Genomic DNA, 17,047 nt, shown 5'->3' with positions numbered 1-17,047 from the left:
ATGAAAGGAAAAAAATGTGTGAGTTATCCTAAAACGTGGCATATGCCATAATTTCAAAATACAATCTATGGAAAATACTGTCAGGTTTTGATTCATCTTTATCACATAACTTAATTTTTGGTGAAGAGGGCTATTAAATATTAGAACATTTATAATTCACTCTTTCCTGCAAACAGTCTTGATCATGTAGAGCATGAAATCACAAAATAAATATAAAATCAACCTTTTAATCCCAAAGAAGGAGAAGAAACACATGCCCTGAGGCACAGTCCTACTGCCTAACATCAATAAATGTTTCTCATCCTGCTGCAACCCAAGAACTTTCTTGGGTTTGGGGATGTGTATCTTTATTGGTCTACAATGGCTCACCTTTTATCAGCTAGCCTCTCTACTATTTCAATTACAGAACTGTCTCATGACACGTAAAAACTTGGACTATAGATACGTTATTAATATCAGCTGACTCATTAGGCGTTTTTATGTCAGTCCTTGCAAAAGAAGTGTTGTCTAGTACGAAGAAAGATCCTGTGCTGTAAAAATGATGATCCAGAACTAAGACAGATATCTACCTATGACCTGAGCCCAGATTATGAAGTGTCTCAGCCACCTTAGTAAAATATTAACAGAGTTTGCGGGTTGTCATAGTAAAATGAGAGGCTGCCCTGAATGTAATTTCATTTACGGACGTTCAGAAAATTGACATCACAGCTGCAAGGCCATATAAAAAACCAGCACAGTGTATTTTGGATTGACTGCAGGAACACTGACGGGAGCATTCTACAGGCTCAGCTCCTCTAACGGCACAACAGAAACGGGATTTTGCAAAGTACACCAAGAAGCTCCTTTTTATAAAGTAGTTCTGAGAACATCTGAGAGATTTTATTTTTTCTTCAATTGTGTTTGCAATTCCTTTAAAGAAGCATGTGCACGGGAGACTGTGCCAAGTGCCTGGGAAGTACTCTCATCCCTCTGGCCGTGCTCTGCACCCTTGCTAACATTTTGTTGTTTTTCCCTGGAGGAAAAGTGGCTGAAGACAATGCACACATTACAGATGAGGTTTGGTACTTTGGAGGGATCTTGGGATCAGGTGTATTGGTAAGTATCTAAATTCAGACATTCCTACCTTCCTCCCGCCCCCAGCCATGACTTGCATTGTTGAATTTTCTCAGGACTGCAAATTCCTCTTTGATGAACAAATAAGTTATAAGTCATCCAGAGGCTTAGCAATAAGTAACTTAACCTAATGATAAGAAAAAAAAAAACCCAGAGAATTATTATATTTAAAAGAATATGTAACTTAAATTTATCCAAATTTAAACTGTATTTCTATTATTTGTAGATGATCTTCCCTGCCTTGGTATTTTTGGGCCTTCAGAATAATGATTGCTGTGGATGCTGTGGTAATCGGAGCTGTGGAAAGAGGTTTGCGGTAAGAGAAAGGAAACACGGCAAAAAAAGCAAAAGTTAAATTGTTACTGATATATGTATCTTCCTCTCACAGTCATTGGGAGTCTAGACAGATGCTGTCCCGAGTGTGGGACACAGCCCTGACATTTGTTTGAGTGCTGGGAAGTGGAAACAGCAGGCTGTAAAAATTGTATTATGCCTCTGATGTTCTACCACAGGTACCACAATGGTATGGCCTCACTGGTTTTTGCTAGCACAAGATACTTATAGTTACTATCACAATCAAAACTTACTGCTGAAAGATCTACACTTTGTTTTGCAGAGTACAACAGTTCTCCCTTTAGACAGTTTTTGTTGGCAGCTTTTAAAATTACCCTGGCAGTCAGACACTACATTCCCAGCTCACTGCAGACCTTCAAAATGAGCTCTATCTCATTAGATTCACAGGAAATTTCAGGAAGGAGTAGACCTCGGGAAGTCACCTAATCCAACCTCCTACCTAAAGCAGTGTGGACCAGGCTCTACATTGAATTTATAGCTTCCCTCCACACTAGAAAAGTTTCCAAATGATACTTTCAGACACTAGTAAACATCCCAAACATTTTAGTTTTAAAATTAAATCAGAAAATAAGTATATTTCTCATAGGAAAATATGTCCTTTTGAAATAATTTCTTCGGATCAAGTAGATCGTTACACTTGTTTAATAAAGGAACGGATTTTCAAGAAAAAAAAAAAAAAGAGAAAAACAAATAGGAAAAGATTCATGACTATAAGGTTGACCAAAGAGCCTTCCCTAAATTCTGTCTTTGATGCTGTGTTCGTGCAATGCCAACAAAACAGGTGGAACTTGGAAAAAGAGGAAATGGAGCCACCTGTTTCTCTAAGTAACACTATATGATCCATTTTCTGCAAGCAGTGAGGAGAAACTAGTTAAACTTTGCAGAGCACAGACCACTCCACGAGTAGCCAAGCACTGAGGTTTTGCTGCCGCTCAGTCATGGGCACAGTCCCACCCAGTGACCACTGTGAGCACTGGCTGAGTGTGAGCCAACCTGCAGGTGTGTGGTGCTGCCTGCAAAGCAACCTGCCTTCTTTGCTGGCAAGGCTGTTAGAGTGCAGATGACTGGGAATATTAATACAGTCAAGTGTACCAAGTACATACAAGTACTATGAGAGTCCTACTGGCCTTATCACCATCAGCATGGCTGAGAACCAAATGTGGTATTGTATGTTAGCTGAAATCCATTATTATGATGTCTACTACAAAAGCATAATTTTTAAGCTAGCCCTATCGGATATATCAACATAAAAATGCATGCCAGCACTCAAGGCAAGAGTCTTGTGATGAGGTTTGAACAAAAACTCACATTGAACTCGATGATATTAGAGGTTGTTTCCAACCTAAATGGTTCTAACCTGAAAGTATGGCGTTTTTTAGCTCCACCTGTACCCCTTTAATCCAATAAAGGACACTACCTCTACCTATGAACTGTTAATGGCTACAAGTGTTTCAGAATTCAAGCAGGGCATTAGTTCTTGCATGATTTACTTATATATTAGTATATATGAAAAATCTGTAATAGAAAGCCAGAAAAATAAAGACATACTTTCCCATCCATTTAAATTGCACTACTAGAGCTTACACTGGTAAGTACCTGTGAGGAGATAAAGTATAATATGAAACCTAAAGGGAGACTTGGGAAGGAAAACTATAATTATTTGGTCCAAATATAACCAAGATACCAAAGCTAACTTGTAAAGGATACTGTAGATTTTTTTTTAAAAATGCCTTGAGTGGTCCAAGACTTCAGTCTTGCTTGCAGTCTCCCGAGAAAAACATCTGGCAGCAGGGGAACAGCAGCCCTGGCACAGGAGGCCCGGGGGAGCAGCGCCCTCTGCTGCCAGCGTCCGCCCTCTCAGGCGCACGGGGCTGGTGGTAAAGCTTTAAAATACCACAGAGGTATGCATTACACATCTACTATGCAATGAAAACTAATATGCTTTAGCTGTTCAGGTGTTGACTATTTGACTATTAACAGCTGGATTTAGGGGACGTACACTGACATTAAGGGTGCATTTAATTGTTTGAATGAGAACCAAAATAACATTCTTTTTCTCTTCATCAGATGTTTTCTTCTATAATATTTGCTGCCGTTGGACTTCTGGGAGCCGGATACTGCTTTATTTTGTCAGCAGTAGCCCTAAACAAAGGCCCTAAATGTAAGACTGGAAACGAGTGGAAGTACCCTTTCCAGGATGGGTAAGACAAGGCAATCAGGAGAAAAAGATATACATGTTTTAAGTTTGTGATATGATTCAAATTCCAAACCCATTGTATAAAAACGGGAATTATACTGTTTGTCTAAATTACAGAAGCTCTTAGAAGCGCCTGCAGTGCACAGCAACACTTCATAAGGTTCAAGAGCACAGATGTAAAGAATAACAAGTACTATGAAAACTACTGAGTTTCAATGGGGCCAATACAGAGAAATGCACAGACTCCTCCTAGGTTATTCTTGGTATGATAAGCAACATAGGGGGATAAATTCCACTTAGATGAATAGCAATGACACACTGAGACACATCTCAGAGTCCTGAAGGAATTGGCTGATGTAACTGCCAAGCCACTCTCCATATCTGAAAAGTCCTGGCAGTCAGGTGGAGCCCCAGGTGGCTGGAAAAAAGGAAACAATACACCCATCTTTAAAAAAGGTAGAAAGAAGGACCCTGGGAACCATCAACCTGTCAGCCTCACCTCTGTGCCTGGGAAGATCATGGAACAGTTCCTCCTAGAAGGTCTGCTGATGCACACGGAGGACAGGGAAGTGATCTGGGACAACCAGCATGGCTTCACCAAGGGCAAGCCCTACCTGACAACCCAGTGGCCTTCTATGATGGGGTGGCTCCATCAGCGGATAACGGAGGGACTACAGAAGTCATTTATTTGGACACAATCCCCCACAACATCCTGCTCTCTAAATTGGAGAGAGAGGGATTTGATGGGTGAACTGTTAGATGGAAAAGAAAGTGGTTGGATGGTCGCATCCAGAGGGTGATGGTCAGTGGCTCAGGATCCTTATGGACACCAGTGACAAGAGGTGTCCCTCAGGGATCCCTACTGGGACTGGCGTTATTTAATATCTTTGTTAAAGACACAGATGGAGGAGGCCACCAAGATGATCAGACGGATGGAGCGCCTCTTCTATGAGGAAAGGCTGTGAGAATTGGGATTGTTCAGCCTGGAGAAGGGAAGCCTCAGTGTGACCTGACTGTGGCTTTCCAGTAACTGATGGGAGCCTACAAAGAAAGACAGAGCGGGACTTTTTATAAGAGCATGTAGTGACAGGACAAGATAATGGCTTCAAACTAAGAGCAGGTTTAGATCAAATATTAGGAATAAATTCTTCCCTGTGAGGGTGGTGAGGCACTGGCACAGGCTGCCCAGAGAAGTTGTGGATGCCCCATCCCTGGAAGCATTCGAGGCCAGGTTGGACAGGGTTTGGAGCAACCTGGGATAGTGGAAGGGGTCTCTGACCATGCAGGGAGATTGGAATGAGATGATCTCTCAGGCCCCTTCTAATCCAAACCATTCTGTGATTCTATGATTTCATTGAAATTTGATGGTATTCAAATAATTAGGAATAATAATATAATATATATTATAATAATATAATCTATGTATAATTTTATTTTGGCTATGGCATTTGGAAGCTGCTTGTTCCTCATGCTCTGCAATGCAAACATGTTCAATGTCATGTATATTTATCACTTAACCCCAGTAATCCCACTGCTCAGGCTGAAGTCAAAACAAGTTCAACAAACAACAGGGCACAATGTACTACTGAGGAGAGCAGGTGTGGTCAGAACAGAACGGCAAGGGCTGCAGTAAACTCCCCATCACCTCAGAACTTTTAATGTAGTCTGCCTCAGTCAAGAGTGACCTGGCAGCATTTCTTGCATAATACACCAAAAAATTATACTTCAGGTTGAAAAGAAAAAAAAAAAAAAGAAAACAAGAAGTATACAGGTAGAGGATTATTTGTTCATGGGCCAGTGAGGGCTGGAAACCAACTCCCTTCATCTCATTCTGAGAGTCTCTGGAAATATGCTCTGTTTCAAACATAGTTTTGGTTGCAGTCCAGAAATCACTTGACAAGAACACAAACAAGTCAGCACTAAGAATAAGCAGAGGAAATATAGCCAGTGGTTAAGCAGTTTACAATCAAATCAAAATGCGAACGTAAAAATTATGGAAAATACCTTTACTTTAGATGAGGCATCTAGAACAGCAAAAGATGTTCTTTTCAGCTCAGTGGGAAAGAGGTGACTTGTATAATTTCATGACTTGTTTTGATAATTCAGTCGTTTTGATTTTATTACAATTTACTTCCTTGTTCCCAATTGTACTTTGAGGTAATGGATTGCATGCCCTGACCACAGTCCCCCACCCACCCCCAAAAAATGCCGTCATCAAGTAAAAGCAGCAAAAATGCCCCTGAAAAAACACAGCAACAGATAAAACCCATTTGGCACACACTTGGCTAAGATCTTTTCTTCCCAAAACACTAGAAATGGTTCAATTGTATCAAACATATACTTGTCTCCAATTGTTGCCTTCTGATGTCTTGTTTTTTTCAAGTCACTTGCTTCAATTCAGCTAGAAACTAAACTAAAGTCATATTCTAGACAAGTAGCACCAGTGTGACAATGGAAATTCTTACCAAAGCAAACAAAACCTCGGCCATGGCACAGCAGTGACAACTTCTCAGGGGTGAGAGACCCTCTTTTGTGAGTTAATGTAGTCTTCTTCCTAACTCTTTTGTTCTCCTGTAGGAACTACCTTGCTGACCACACATTGTGGAGTACGTGTAATTCACCTGCAAATATTGTCCCATGGCACCTGTCACTCTTCTCCTTACTGCTGATCATGAGCGGGATCCAGGGAGTGCTCTGTGCCATTCAGGTGGTCAATGGCCTGTTCGGAACCCTCTGTGGGGACTGCAAATGCTGCGGATGTTGTGGGGTGAGCAACTGATGATTCTCCTTTGTTATTTCATGTACTGATGAATTACATACACACCTCTAGCTGAGAGTCAGAAAAACTAAACTAGCCTTCCTTCAGGTCCATGATCGTGTTTTCTAACATAGCTGCCAAAACCCTACACTGTTACCATTAGGAAATAATAAAATCCTTCGAACGTCACAGCAATAGGAGCCAGGAAATTACCTCCATGTTTTTATTCTTCCAGGGAAATGGAACTGTCTAAAGAATAGGAATATTGCAGACAACCCTCCTCACCCTGAGAGGATCCCTTCTGCAGCCGCTCCACGAAACAGCCATTAGATGCACTGGCTCGGGCTAAGAAGATGAGAATGAAAGGCTCCTCCTCCCACCAATGTCATGAAGCCCTGACTCTGTTTCCAGCCTTCCTGAAATCCCTCATCATGGAATAAAATAAGTGAAATACAACTCTCACATTCATATTTATTTTTGTAAAACAGCTTCCATTTAAAAAGAGGGTATTCTCAGGCAAAATACAGTTTTGGGTTACAATTTCTGTTCAGGTCAGTTAGGTAGCTTGTAACTCCTCAAAGCTTCCAATCTATACATGAGCACAAATGCTGTTTATTAATCTTTTTGCAGAAGTTCAATTTAGCTGTATTTGGCACAGTGCTATGAAAGAGATAGGAAAGACAATAGAGAGCTCAAAGGCAAAAATACCTTTTAGAAAGAACTTCTAAAACTTTAAAAGAAAAAAACTACTTCCCAAAGGAATCAAGGAGAAAATAAGAGGGATTGGAGACATTTGAGGGATTCAAATAAACTAATATGCTTCTTTAAAAAAATTCTGAAACAAATTTTCACAAACCAGTTTGCCAGGCTGGATTTCTCACCGCTTCTCAATATTTGCCATATCTGTTCCCTAAAATTTTCCTCCTGAAATAATGATTCTGTGGCCTGTGCTTTCAGAAAATGTATTTCATTGACTCTGTATTTACACTAGGGATATTTGAAGAACTTAGAAGTACGTAAAAGCACTGAAAGCTCTTGAGCAAGATGCAGAAATGTTAAACAGTTTGATATAGGTACTGAGAATTACACTGTGCAAGATGATAAATTGTAAAAAAACCTCTTCAGAAACAGCTGTCTGTCCCACCTGTTCTACTGCATTGCCCAGGAATGTGAGAGTACCCTTTATTTCAACACACACTGTGCAACCTTCTCACATCTATTCATCTGTGGTGAGCAGCTGTCCTGCATCTCATCTCGCATTTGTCTTGTTTGATTTATATGAAGCCTTTGGGAACATGGAGTGTTTCTCATCAGTGTTCAACAAAGGGATGGGTAGCTGCATAGTGTACAGCTTTGATATATCAATAAACAGAGTACATAAATCTTTGTGGGAGATGGGGTAAGAAATAACAGGCTATAATACCTAACATCAAAATGAATGAGCTACTGCTTCTAAGAGCCACCCAGCTACATGATGGCTTTCTAACACGAGCTAATCTATAGTAGATACTGACACAAGGTGCACACGGTTTCATCTTGTGATCTGGACTGCATTCACACCTTGGCCTTCAGGTGTATTGAAGAAGGGTAAATGAGCCAGAACCAGCAGCCCAGCTGAACTCACACTTTAAAGTGCCAACAACAGTGTTCCCAAATCTATTCAGTTAAGGCTAACATCTGAGGCTGTCCCCTAGCACTTAATTTCAAGGGAATCACACATCTGCAGTGTCCATTCTGCAGTAACTGGAGATTGTTCTGTGTTTTTACCTAGCAAAGCATCCAGTAAAATCAAGGAGAGGGACTAATCATAGATCCTCATAACAGAGAATGATGTAAAAGGTCAGTGGTAATTCCGGGAGAGAAGTCACAGATAAAGAGAGTGCAGTGCTAGGAAGGGACAGAAAGATGATGGTAAGAAAAAAACCACAAACAGGGATAACTGAAAGTGTTAACAGACCTCAGGAACCCTGACCAACTTCAAGACCACGCTCTGTTATAGTGTGGTCCACTACAAATACCAAATATCAACATATACTAAACAGAAGTAAAAATCATAGTAGCCAAAAGAAAGGATATTAGTATTCTTTGTAAAGTCTCAGAAATGCCCATGCTGGCTGAAGTTTCATTATTCACCCATAAAAATTGGCTGCTGGGTGACTGGGTGACCAGGGTGCTGAGAGCACGGCAACTTCGACATTGCATGGCACTGTTTCACCTGAGAGCTATCATAAAAGGATACACACTGGTTATTTAACAACTCAGATTACAACATGTGGAGTGTGCACATGTAATTTTGAGCCCATGCACTTCAGCAGGACAAAACTGGTTCAGCCCCTGCACAGCTGAACTATACAGTTAGTTCGCTTTTTTGATTGTCTTCAATAAATAAGACTGCAGAAAAATTATACATTAACCACAGGACAGTGTCACCTTTCAGGGAATGATGCATTAACTGGAGAATCTTTGCAAAAGGTTCATCTCTAAAGGAGGGAAGTAACATATGCAATGTTGAAAAAAAATTTGCTCAGCCCAGGACAAGGGATATTTTCTCACATCATTCCAGTCCTGAATGTTCATCACCTGTCTCCAGTTCAACTTTAGCTCCTTCTTCATGGATTCTGCATTACTCACGGTATAACCAACTGCAAGGCAAACAACGTCAAACCCTGGAGCCATTCCAGCTGTCAGAGGGTGGGAAGGCTGACTTCTTCCACTACACTGATATGGGTGGGGTCTTTGCCCCATATTTTCATTCAAATGTATATTGAATTGAATATACATATTGAATATGTATATGCATATATGAATATCTGAATATATAATATACAATATAAAACTGAATATTTTCATTCAAAATGTGTGCCTTTTTCACAGAATAGTATGTCTGCACCTTTATTCCAATCAGTGTTTTACAGTTCCCTGGGAAGCCCATGCTAAAACTGTCAAACCCACCCCCTCCCCCAAAGAAATTATTTAAAAAAAACCAATATGCATCCAAAATCTTTCAAGTTCATTTGTATTTTTTTCATGTACAAGATCAAAGAAATAATTAAAAAAAAAAACCAAAATAGAATCAAACCCAGGATGCAACAGTTTGATCTGATTGCCTCTGATACAATCTATTGCAAGGTAGTAAAAACTAAGAACAAATGCTCACACGTCATATTAAAAAAATGAAAAAAGTAAATAAAATAGTTAAAGAACTAGCACGTACATGGATGTATGTATTAGGAAAAAAGTTTATTTGGACAACCACCCATATTTTTCTGTAATTAAAATATACATTTAAATCCTTTCCTTCCCCCAAACAGCATTTGTTGTCAAAAAGTCAAACCCAATCCCTCCCCAAGTTACGTTCTAACAGTATTACCAGAATACAAACTGTAATTAACAATGTCCCATTGCATCTGTATCATCAAGACTTACATATGCCCCCTCAGGGATGGTCACAGCAAAATTGTCCAGCTGGCACACTGGTTGTATTTATATGACAAGTAGACAGTGTACAATTTAGTACAGTAAATGCTCAAAACCTGAAATAGTACAGTGAAATATTGTCAGCAATAAGTTTATTTTCATATTACATATGCTTTGAATACTGAAAAGTTCTGCCATAAGCCTGTTTAAAGCCAGAAACTTTTTTAAAAAGATAACTTCGAAAACCAGATTTTATTGTCATTACATTTCATCTGATACATCCTCTCCATAACAAAAATTAAAAGCTGACAGTGTAAAGAACCACTTTTAATTTAACCATTATTTGTTTCATGACTGAGTAAAGATCTAATCCAAGAGATTCTGGCAGCTGTTTCACCCTGAAGTGTTGCTCTGCAAAACACCCTCCTGTTTCAGATCTGTTGCTGGTTTACTATGAAGGTAACATGGAAACACAGTTTATGATTGCTTTACCCTTTTAAGGTCTTTGCACCAAAAGACTCAATCAAGACACTCAACCAGAAACACAAATAAAAAAGGAATCAAGCTTGCAGCTTCACAATTCTGATAAATACCTGATGTGATTTCACTAAAAGTTGCATTCGTTTTCCGGGTACGAAGAACAGCCTTTGGCTGACAACAATGCATGTGGCTGGGCAGGAATCAGCAGTAGCTAACTGACAGCAGCTGCAAGCCCCATCTTCTGACAAACTTACATGTTCAATGGTGCAGAGTTACTAGCAAATGAACAAACTGCATTCTCTAAACATAACACGTTGATGTGCACTGTCACCTGGATCACACCAGCACTCACATCCACAGCTGCTGAGGGATCATTCCAGCACCAATGGCTGTTGGCTCCTTATGCCAATTGAGCAGTGTTGGTGACCTGGCCTTGCAGGTTGGCCAGAAAATCTCCAATTCTTCACCAACATCAGTCATGGCACTAAAGAACAAAGCCTTAGGACCATCTGTTTTTCATTCAGGCTGACAACCTGAATAAATCTTCAAAAGAGAGAGATTAAACCTAATTACAGTAATATTGATCAGCCCTGCCCGGTCCCCTGCTTATTGAAAAGAAATTTATGCTATCTCAACAGTTAGCAAAACTAGCAAAAATAGTTTAAAAAAAACCCAACAACACTAATAACCCCTTGAGAGAATAAAAGAAACACAATGCCCATTCTGCAATTAAATTCTATGCAGACACAACTCTGCTGTTACATCCCTTCTTCTATAAAAAAAACCCAAAAAACATTTTTAAAAAGCTACTTTTCACTATGTAATAAAACTTCACAACCGTAGGCCTTTGCCTAACATCTATTTTTTCAAAATTTCAGTGTGTGTGCTTTTTATTTTCCATCCTGTGACACCATGTACACTTAGCAGTTCATCATGAACATGGTCATTTACCATATTGAGTGCTTCTGTTATGTTTTTCACTGAACACTGAACACTGGAGATTCATTTGCTATTTATCCCTGCCTGCAGCCATCCTTCACAGCAAGGATCTACATTTACTACCTCATCATTTGTCTTCCAAACCTACTCTGTATTCCCACCACTTCATCTCTGACCTTTTCACCTACCTTCACCCAACCAGATGGAAAAAAGTCTTTAGGGGGTCAATACTCTGATGCATCAGTAAGATCTTGTTAAGTGTTATCAGACCTGGCAAACACACATTTACACTTAGTGCTACATCTCTTCTTCTCTTTACATAGCCTGGATTAAGCTTAGAGAATAGTTATAATGCCTTTCATAAAAATACCTATTTTTCAATGTAAAATGCTTAAATCCATTAATTATAAATAAGATAATTTCAAAATATTTAAGAATTTTCAGGACTTCATCTGCATTTCAGGGGAACTGCAGGCTTAACATCCTTGATGCCTTCTCAGTCCCAAACCTTTGATAAGGAAGTTTTGTAGGATATGTAACAGGTAAAAACACACAGCACATGCCCCATGTCTTGTGCACCAATTATGGTAAGTGAAAGACATAAAAACTAAGCAGCTTTACCAGGTAAGTCCCAATGCTGCTTTAGCAGTGCCCTGATAAAGTTTCTGGGTTTTTTTCATGTATACGACTACATGTATTTTGACATTGTCAGATAAAAACATTACTGAAAACAGTATTAGGAAGGTTTTTCCCCCTAGGTATGAGATTAACAAGTTGTGCCACATTTTCCAGAACTGATTTTAAAAGAGTATTTTTGCACTTAAGATTCTTGCCACGGATTTTTTATATATAAAAAATTGCTTGTTCATGTGTTAAAGTTACAAAACTGCAGTGCTTAATATAACAAACTAAAAAAAAATCTAAGAATTTTTAAAAAATGCTTGTTTATAATACATTACTTTGTTTTTAAAACACAACAGTCAGTACCAGCCTGGTTTATTTTGTAACAATATTGTAGTGTAAAAACGTTGCTAAACAATTCTGGTACTTTGAGATTGGAAGTAATTATTTTCTGAAAACTATACAGTAATATACTTAGAAAAAGAAACTGCTATAGTATTGTTTGTGCCTTTAAAATATATCATGGGAATTATTATGCTTGATATGGATCAGACTTAAACTGTATTCCATACAGAACAGTTAGTTACTAAGAACTAAAAAAGATTTTAAGGCTTAAGTAAGTTGATAAAAAAAAGCTTCTGATACTATTGTCATAAACATAATAATAAAACTGCTCTCATGTCCAGACGCTTTGCACCTTTTTTGAACCAAGTGACCCAGTAGTTAGCTTTTCTGATTCACAAAGGGTCTGTGGTATCAATCAGTACCCAGGAGATCAGTCGGGGATATGCACAAGCATCAGCCACTTTCTGTCCTAAAAGTGAAGCATTTCTGCCTGGTTTGAAAAGATAAAAAAGTACACAGATGCATAAAGTAGTGTGGGTTTTTTTAAAGAAATATATATGCATGTATTTTATATTTAAATTAGTATCAATCAAATCCAGACAGATATTAAAATGACCATAAAGATGATGTAACAAAAGTCAATAAGGCAGTATGTTGTATCTCTTGAGGATATTCAGATATTCTGTGTCTATCTCAAGAGGAAAAAGAAATCTGCATTGCACTGTAGGCCCAATAAGCATTGCTTGATTACAGCCAGGTAAGGAAGGGCTCATTTTTGTTAAGTACTGACTCCACGTCGTTGAGAATAGGGATCAAGTCTTCTGACTCTAGAGTCCCAAGATCAACATTTGTCCCTGGAAGACAGTCGAGGAAATCAGGGAAACGTGTTTGTTGTGGATTTATATTCATTGTTGTCTGTGTTATAGTTTCTCCTAGGAAAAGTAAAGAAGAACTTTTGAAGTACCAAACTCTTCCTGTGGGTAATTTAAAACAACAGAACTGACATAAAAATTCTGATTCCCCCTTTCCCATGAGCACTTGTGAGCACTCCTATTCACGACAAATGTCATCTAAAAACTGTATTTAGGTGCAGAGTACATGTTCTTCTAAGAATACATTTCACATCCTTGCTTTGATCTCAAAAGCACAAAAAGTCCTTTCCAGCAGTGCTCAAAGCACCCCTCTCTGGCCTTCCACTTGGGAAGCAGGACAGTTTCAAGTTTGTTTCCTGGTCTGCTCAGGAGGCAGCAAAGGACCCTCATGTATGCCTCCATCCTGATCTCTGCATCAGGGGCAATGCTGTCCATAGGAAATAACTGAAAAAAGTGGTTTACAGATACTTAGTTCTGTTAATTACTCTTTTTTTTTCCCCCCATAAATTAATAGTAACAAGCATGAACGCCTTTAATAGATAAACCTTTCACTCTCTGAATAATCCTGAATTTCTGATGACTTCAAAAGGAAGTTTAGGTGAGAAAGTGCTGAGAATTTCACTCTCCGAAAAAACCCTTGATTTCCTAGTAATTTATTTCAGTATTTTAAATACCATGAGGACACCAACATAAAATAAACACGTATCAAAATGTACATTAGCTAAATACATTCTGTTTGAAGGCAAATCCAACTTTGCCACTCTAAGAGACTTACAAACAAGACTGATTTCCCAGAGTTAGAAAATGCAGTGACTTGTACATGTAACCCAAGACCAGCCTTTTACTCCCCCTACCTTGGACAATGGTATGAAAACAGAAATTAAGGCTCACATTTTCCAGGTTTTACTTATTCTGTTTAGTATCAGTCTGAGGTAAAAGGGCAGAATCTGGATCTATGTTAAAGCTGAGAGCCTTCTGGGTACTAAGCACCTTTCAGGCATTTTCTCCCACAGTCTCAGTCTGTTCTCTTGCATAGGAAAGCCAGAGATTATCGTTCAGGTATGCAGTGATAAAACAATACTAGTCATAATACAAAGTTATTAACTGGACTATAGTTTAAGCTAAATCAGAGTATTCTACCTGTATCCATCTCATCTACGTTGCTGAGGAAATCTTCAGGCGTCGTTGGTATACTGTAGCATCCTAATCCCAAGCCACTGTCTGTACTCTGTTCCCTAGAGTGGTATGGCCCACTACAAATTGAAACATGAAAAAGACTCAGTAAAGATGCTCTGACAGACACAGTTCCTGAGCACAGTGTTGGAAGAGAGCACAGTAGGTTACATATTAAAAATATATAATGAGTCATTAAGCCTCATTCTCAACTGTTGGCCACTGATCAGCCAACATCATATTTGGGTCACACCCGCCCAAATAACAAAGCAATTGAAGTGAGGCCACTCTTCAATTTTGAAATACACACATGCATCTATAACTCTCTAGCTGAAGTCAGCTCTGACAGCCTAAAAAATTGCGTGTATTTATACTTAGGTAATGTACCTATTCTACCTAGTCTTCTACATACACTAACAACAGAAGTAAAACCACCTGTTACAATTTATTGCTTTTGCTAAGACTCCTTCCTGACGCATAAACTGAAAGATTTCAGGTCAGCCACTCAGCCATAGCTCCTGTTTACAGCTAAGTAAACAAAAGAAGACGATATAGGGACTATTTTAGAGAGACAGCTGTAACAGTCTAGAGAAGGCAACAGAAGCAATTGCCTAATGAAGAAGAATGAACTTGCCTGTTCAAGAAAGGATCAGATCCATTATTTGTAACAGGCCTCATGTCCTGTGTCATGGCAGGAGTGTTCACAGTTGTCTGAACCGGGACCATGTTTTCTGAGTCCATAGGAAGTTGTCTGCATAGAGCAGCTTCCTGAAAAGACAAATAAATATATGGGAAGGGTTATTCCAACAGCTCAGAAATATTGTGGTCTTGTAACAAGTGAACACGTAACATATACACAGAAAGAAAGTAATTCTGAGTGATGTCACTGATGAGTATTTGTTTACACTGATATGAAGAAAATCATGATGTAGACAGACAGTGTCTCTCATACCCACCTGTGCTAGCTTAAAGCACCACAGAATCTGGCTGTCAGTTGTACCATGTCTGGAAGCCAGTCCTGTAGTTCAGCAACCATAAAGTACTTAATGTATTACAAGAAAACCACTGGAACCAAGACTGTGACTCAATAATCTTCAGAATGAACACTCTGCCTAACAATAAGCATTTGCCTAATGACCTATCTCATCTGCTATCTGCAGGATGACAAACAAGCAATCATAGTCAAAGGAAACTTATTTCGCAACTCTTCCTGAAAGATAAATTCTTCCAGCATTATCTCTGCGACACACCCATGACATCTAGTGGTACAGAGTTCTATACAGAGGTTGTATATCCAACGGGATGTTCCAAACAAAAATCCTAAAACCTTAAAATAATAAAGCTGTATCTGTTTTTAACATCATTTACTCAACTTATTTTTTTTTAAATGAAAGAAGCAAAGTAAGTACTTCATTTAAATCCTAGTAGAAAACTTTTCTCCTCTGAATCAATCATTCAGTCTCCCTAGTACAGAAAGGATTAACAGGTTTTTCAAGGCTAAAATATGATGTTTTACTATGTTTTCAATTCATTTTTTTCATTGAGGAGGAGTGGTCTGGTCTCTGTGAATAATGTAACACATATTGGTGCCCATTAATACAATGTTTCCTTTATAATAAAATTATCAATATATTCATTGATAAATTATAATTTACATTAGATGGTGTCATTATTTAGAAAGTGTTAAGAACAAACAGTCTTAAGATTCTTAATGCATGATAGTTATGTTTATGATTAAATTTGTCAAGTGACTATTTTAATGGTGACATTTCTATTTAGAATTTAATCACCTGGAGTCTGTGAAAATGTACAAACCTCAGAGAGCGGGAAGGTGTCTTTTTTAACTGCCTACATGCAGATATTTTCAGTACTTTTTAAAAATATAAGAATGACATCTACAGCCACATGAGGTTTAGACAGGCCTTCCAAAGCAAAACACTTGTAAGCTGAAAAGCCTCCAGCACCCTAAAGAAAAACTCACACTACCAGTAACATAATCTAACTTCCTGTCTCTTCTCTGTTGCAAGAAACACCATATTTATTACAGAGTTAGTTGATCTACTCTCCCTTGGGGAATGGCACGTCACCTCCCATGTCTTTATTTCAACATATTCCATGTTGCTTGTAATATTAACTCCATGTGTACTTTTAAAATGTGGAACAACAGACTCTTGCACACTGGAGTCAGGTTTGGCTGGGGAAGAGTACTGGCTCCGCCATACATGACGTATGTTCTTCTGCTGTAGGTCATCTGTTCAGAAGTCACACTGCAATTTTAGTACTGCTACAGATGTCAGATTCCTTTGCTCCTTTGACATTATTACAGCAATGGTCAGTAGTAATGGATCACCTACACAATGCCCAAAGCTGTATGATACCCTCTTATGCCCTGTTCTCTATTCTAAGCATGACTACAAGGTTTTTAAGAAGCATATTTGTGAATCTCCTACCCTAGGATAAAAGTCTGGCAAAAAATATCAGAGCTGTCCTGCAGCCCTGTGAGCGGCAGTATTACAGGCTCAGCCATGCCAGTGAGCTCTCAGTCTTTGAATGCAGGAGGGTCCCTCCCCTTTGGCCAGCAGAGACCATCTCTGGCATTCAGCTAACAAAGGACTAAATGCCCTTAATGATCTGCTTGGCACTATGACATACAGAAACCCAAAGAAGATTTTCAAAATAAGTAACAAAATAAAATAAACTAAAAAACCCCACAGTATTCTGATATCACAAAGTCATGTCAAAAACTTCATCAGTGATTATCTTCCAAACACTTCAAAA

The 17,047-nt window shown here is 38.8% G+C and overlaps 2 protein-coding genes across 2 annotated transcripts in view; one reads left to right on the top strand and one right to left on the bottom strand.

The window, feature by feature from the left end:
• Positions 1–921: 921 nt before the first annotated feature.
• On the top strand, positions 922–6,443 carry TM4SF4 (transmembrane 4 L six family member 4; the record flags this gene model as incomplete). Its single annotated transcript, XM_082288284.1, has 4 exons — positions 922–1,095; positions 1,340–1,429; positions 3,535–3,668; positions 6,242–6,443. The coding sequence occupies 4 exons, from the start codon at positions 922–924 to the stop codon at positions 6,441–6,443; spliced, it is 600 nt and encodes a 199-aa protein (XP_082144410.1).
• A 3,200-nt stretch (positions 6,444–9,643) lies between these two features.
• Positions 9,644–17,047, bottom strand: part of WWTR1 (WW domain containing transcription regulator 1) — a 51,619-nt gene continuing 44,215 nt past the window's right edge. The window contains exons 4-6 of the mRNA XM_082287832.1: positions 14,904–15,037; positions 14,237–14,349; positions 9,644–13,156 (exon numbers count right to left, since the gene is read on the bottom strand). Of these exons, the coding sequence (XP_082143958.1) occupies positions 12,972–13,156; positions 14,237–14,349; positions 14,904–15,037 (432 nt within the window). The 3' untranslated portion in view covers positions 9,644–12,971. The remainder of the gene's footprint in view (positions 13,157–14,236; positions 14,350–14,903; positions 15,038–17,047) is intronic.

The sequence above is a fragment of the Coloeus monedula genome (assembly GCF_965178545.1).
Source record: "Coloeus monedula genome assembly, chromosome: 10".
NCBI lineage: Eukaryota > Metazoa > Chordata > Aves > Passeriformes > Corvidae > Coloeus > Coloeus monedula.
The sequence above is the reverse complement of the archived record's forward strand: the minus strand, read 5'-3'. Positions and strand labels throughout refer to the sequence as shown.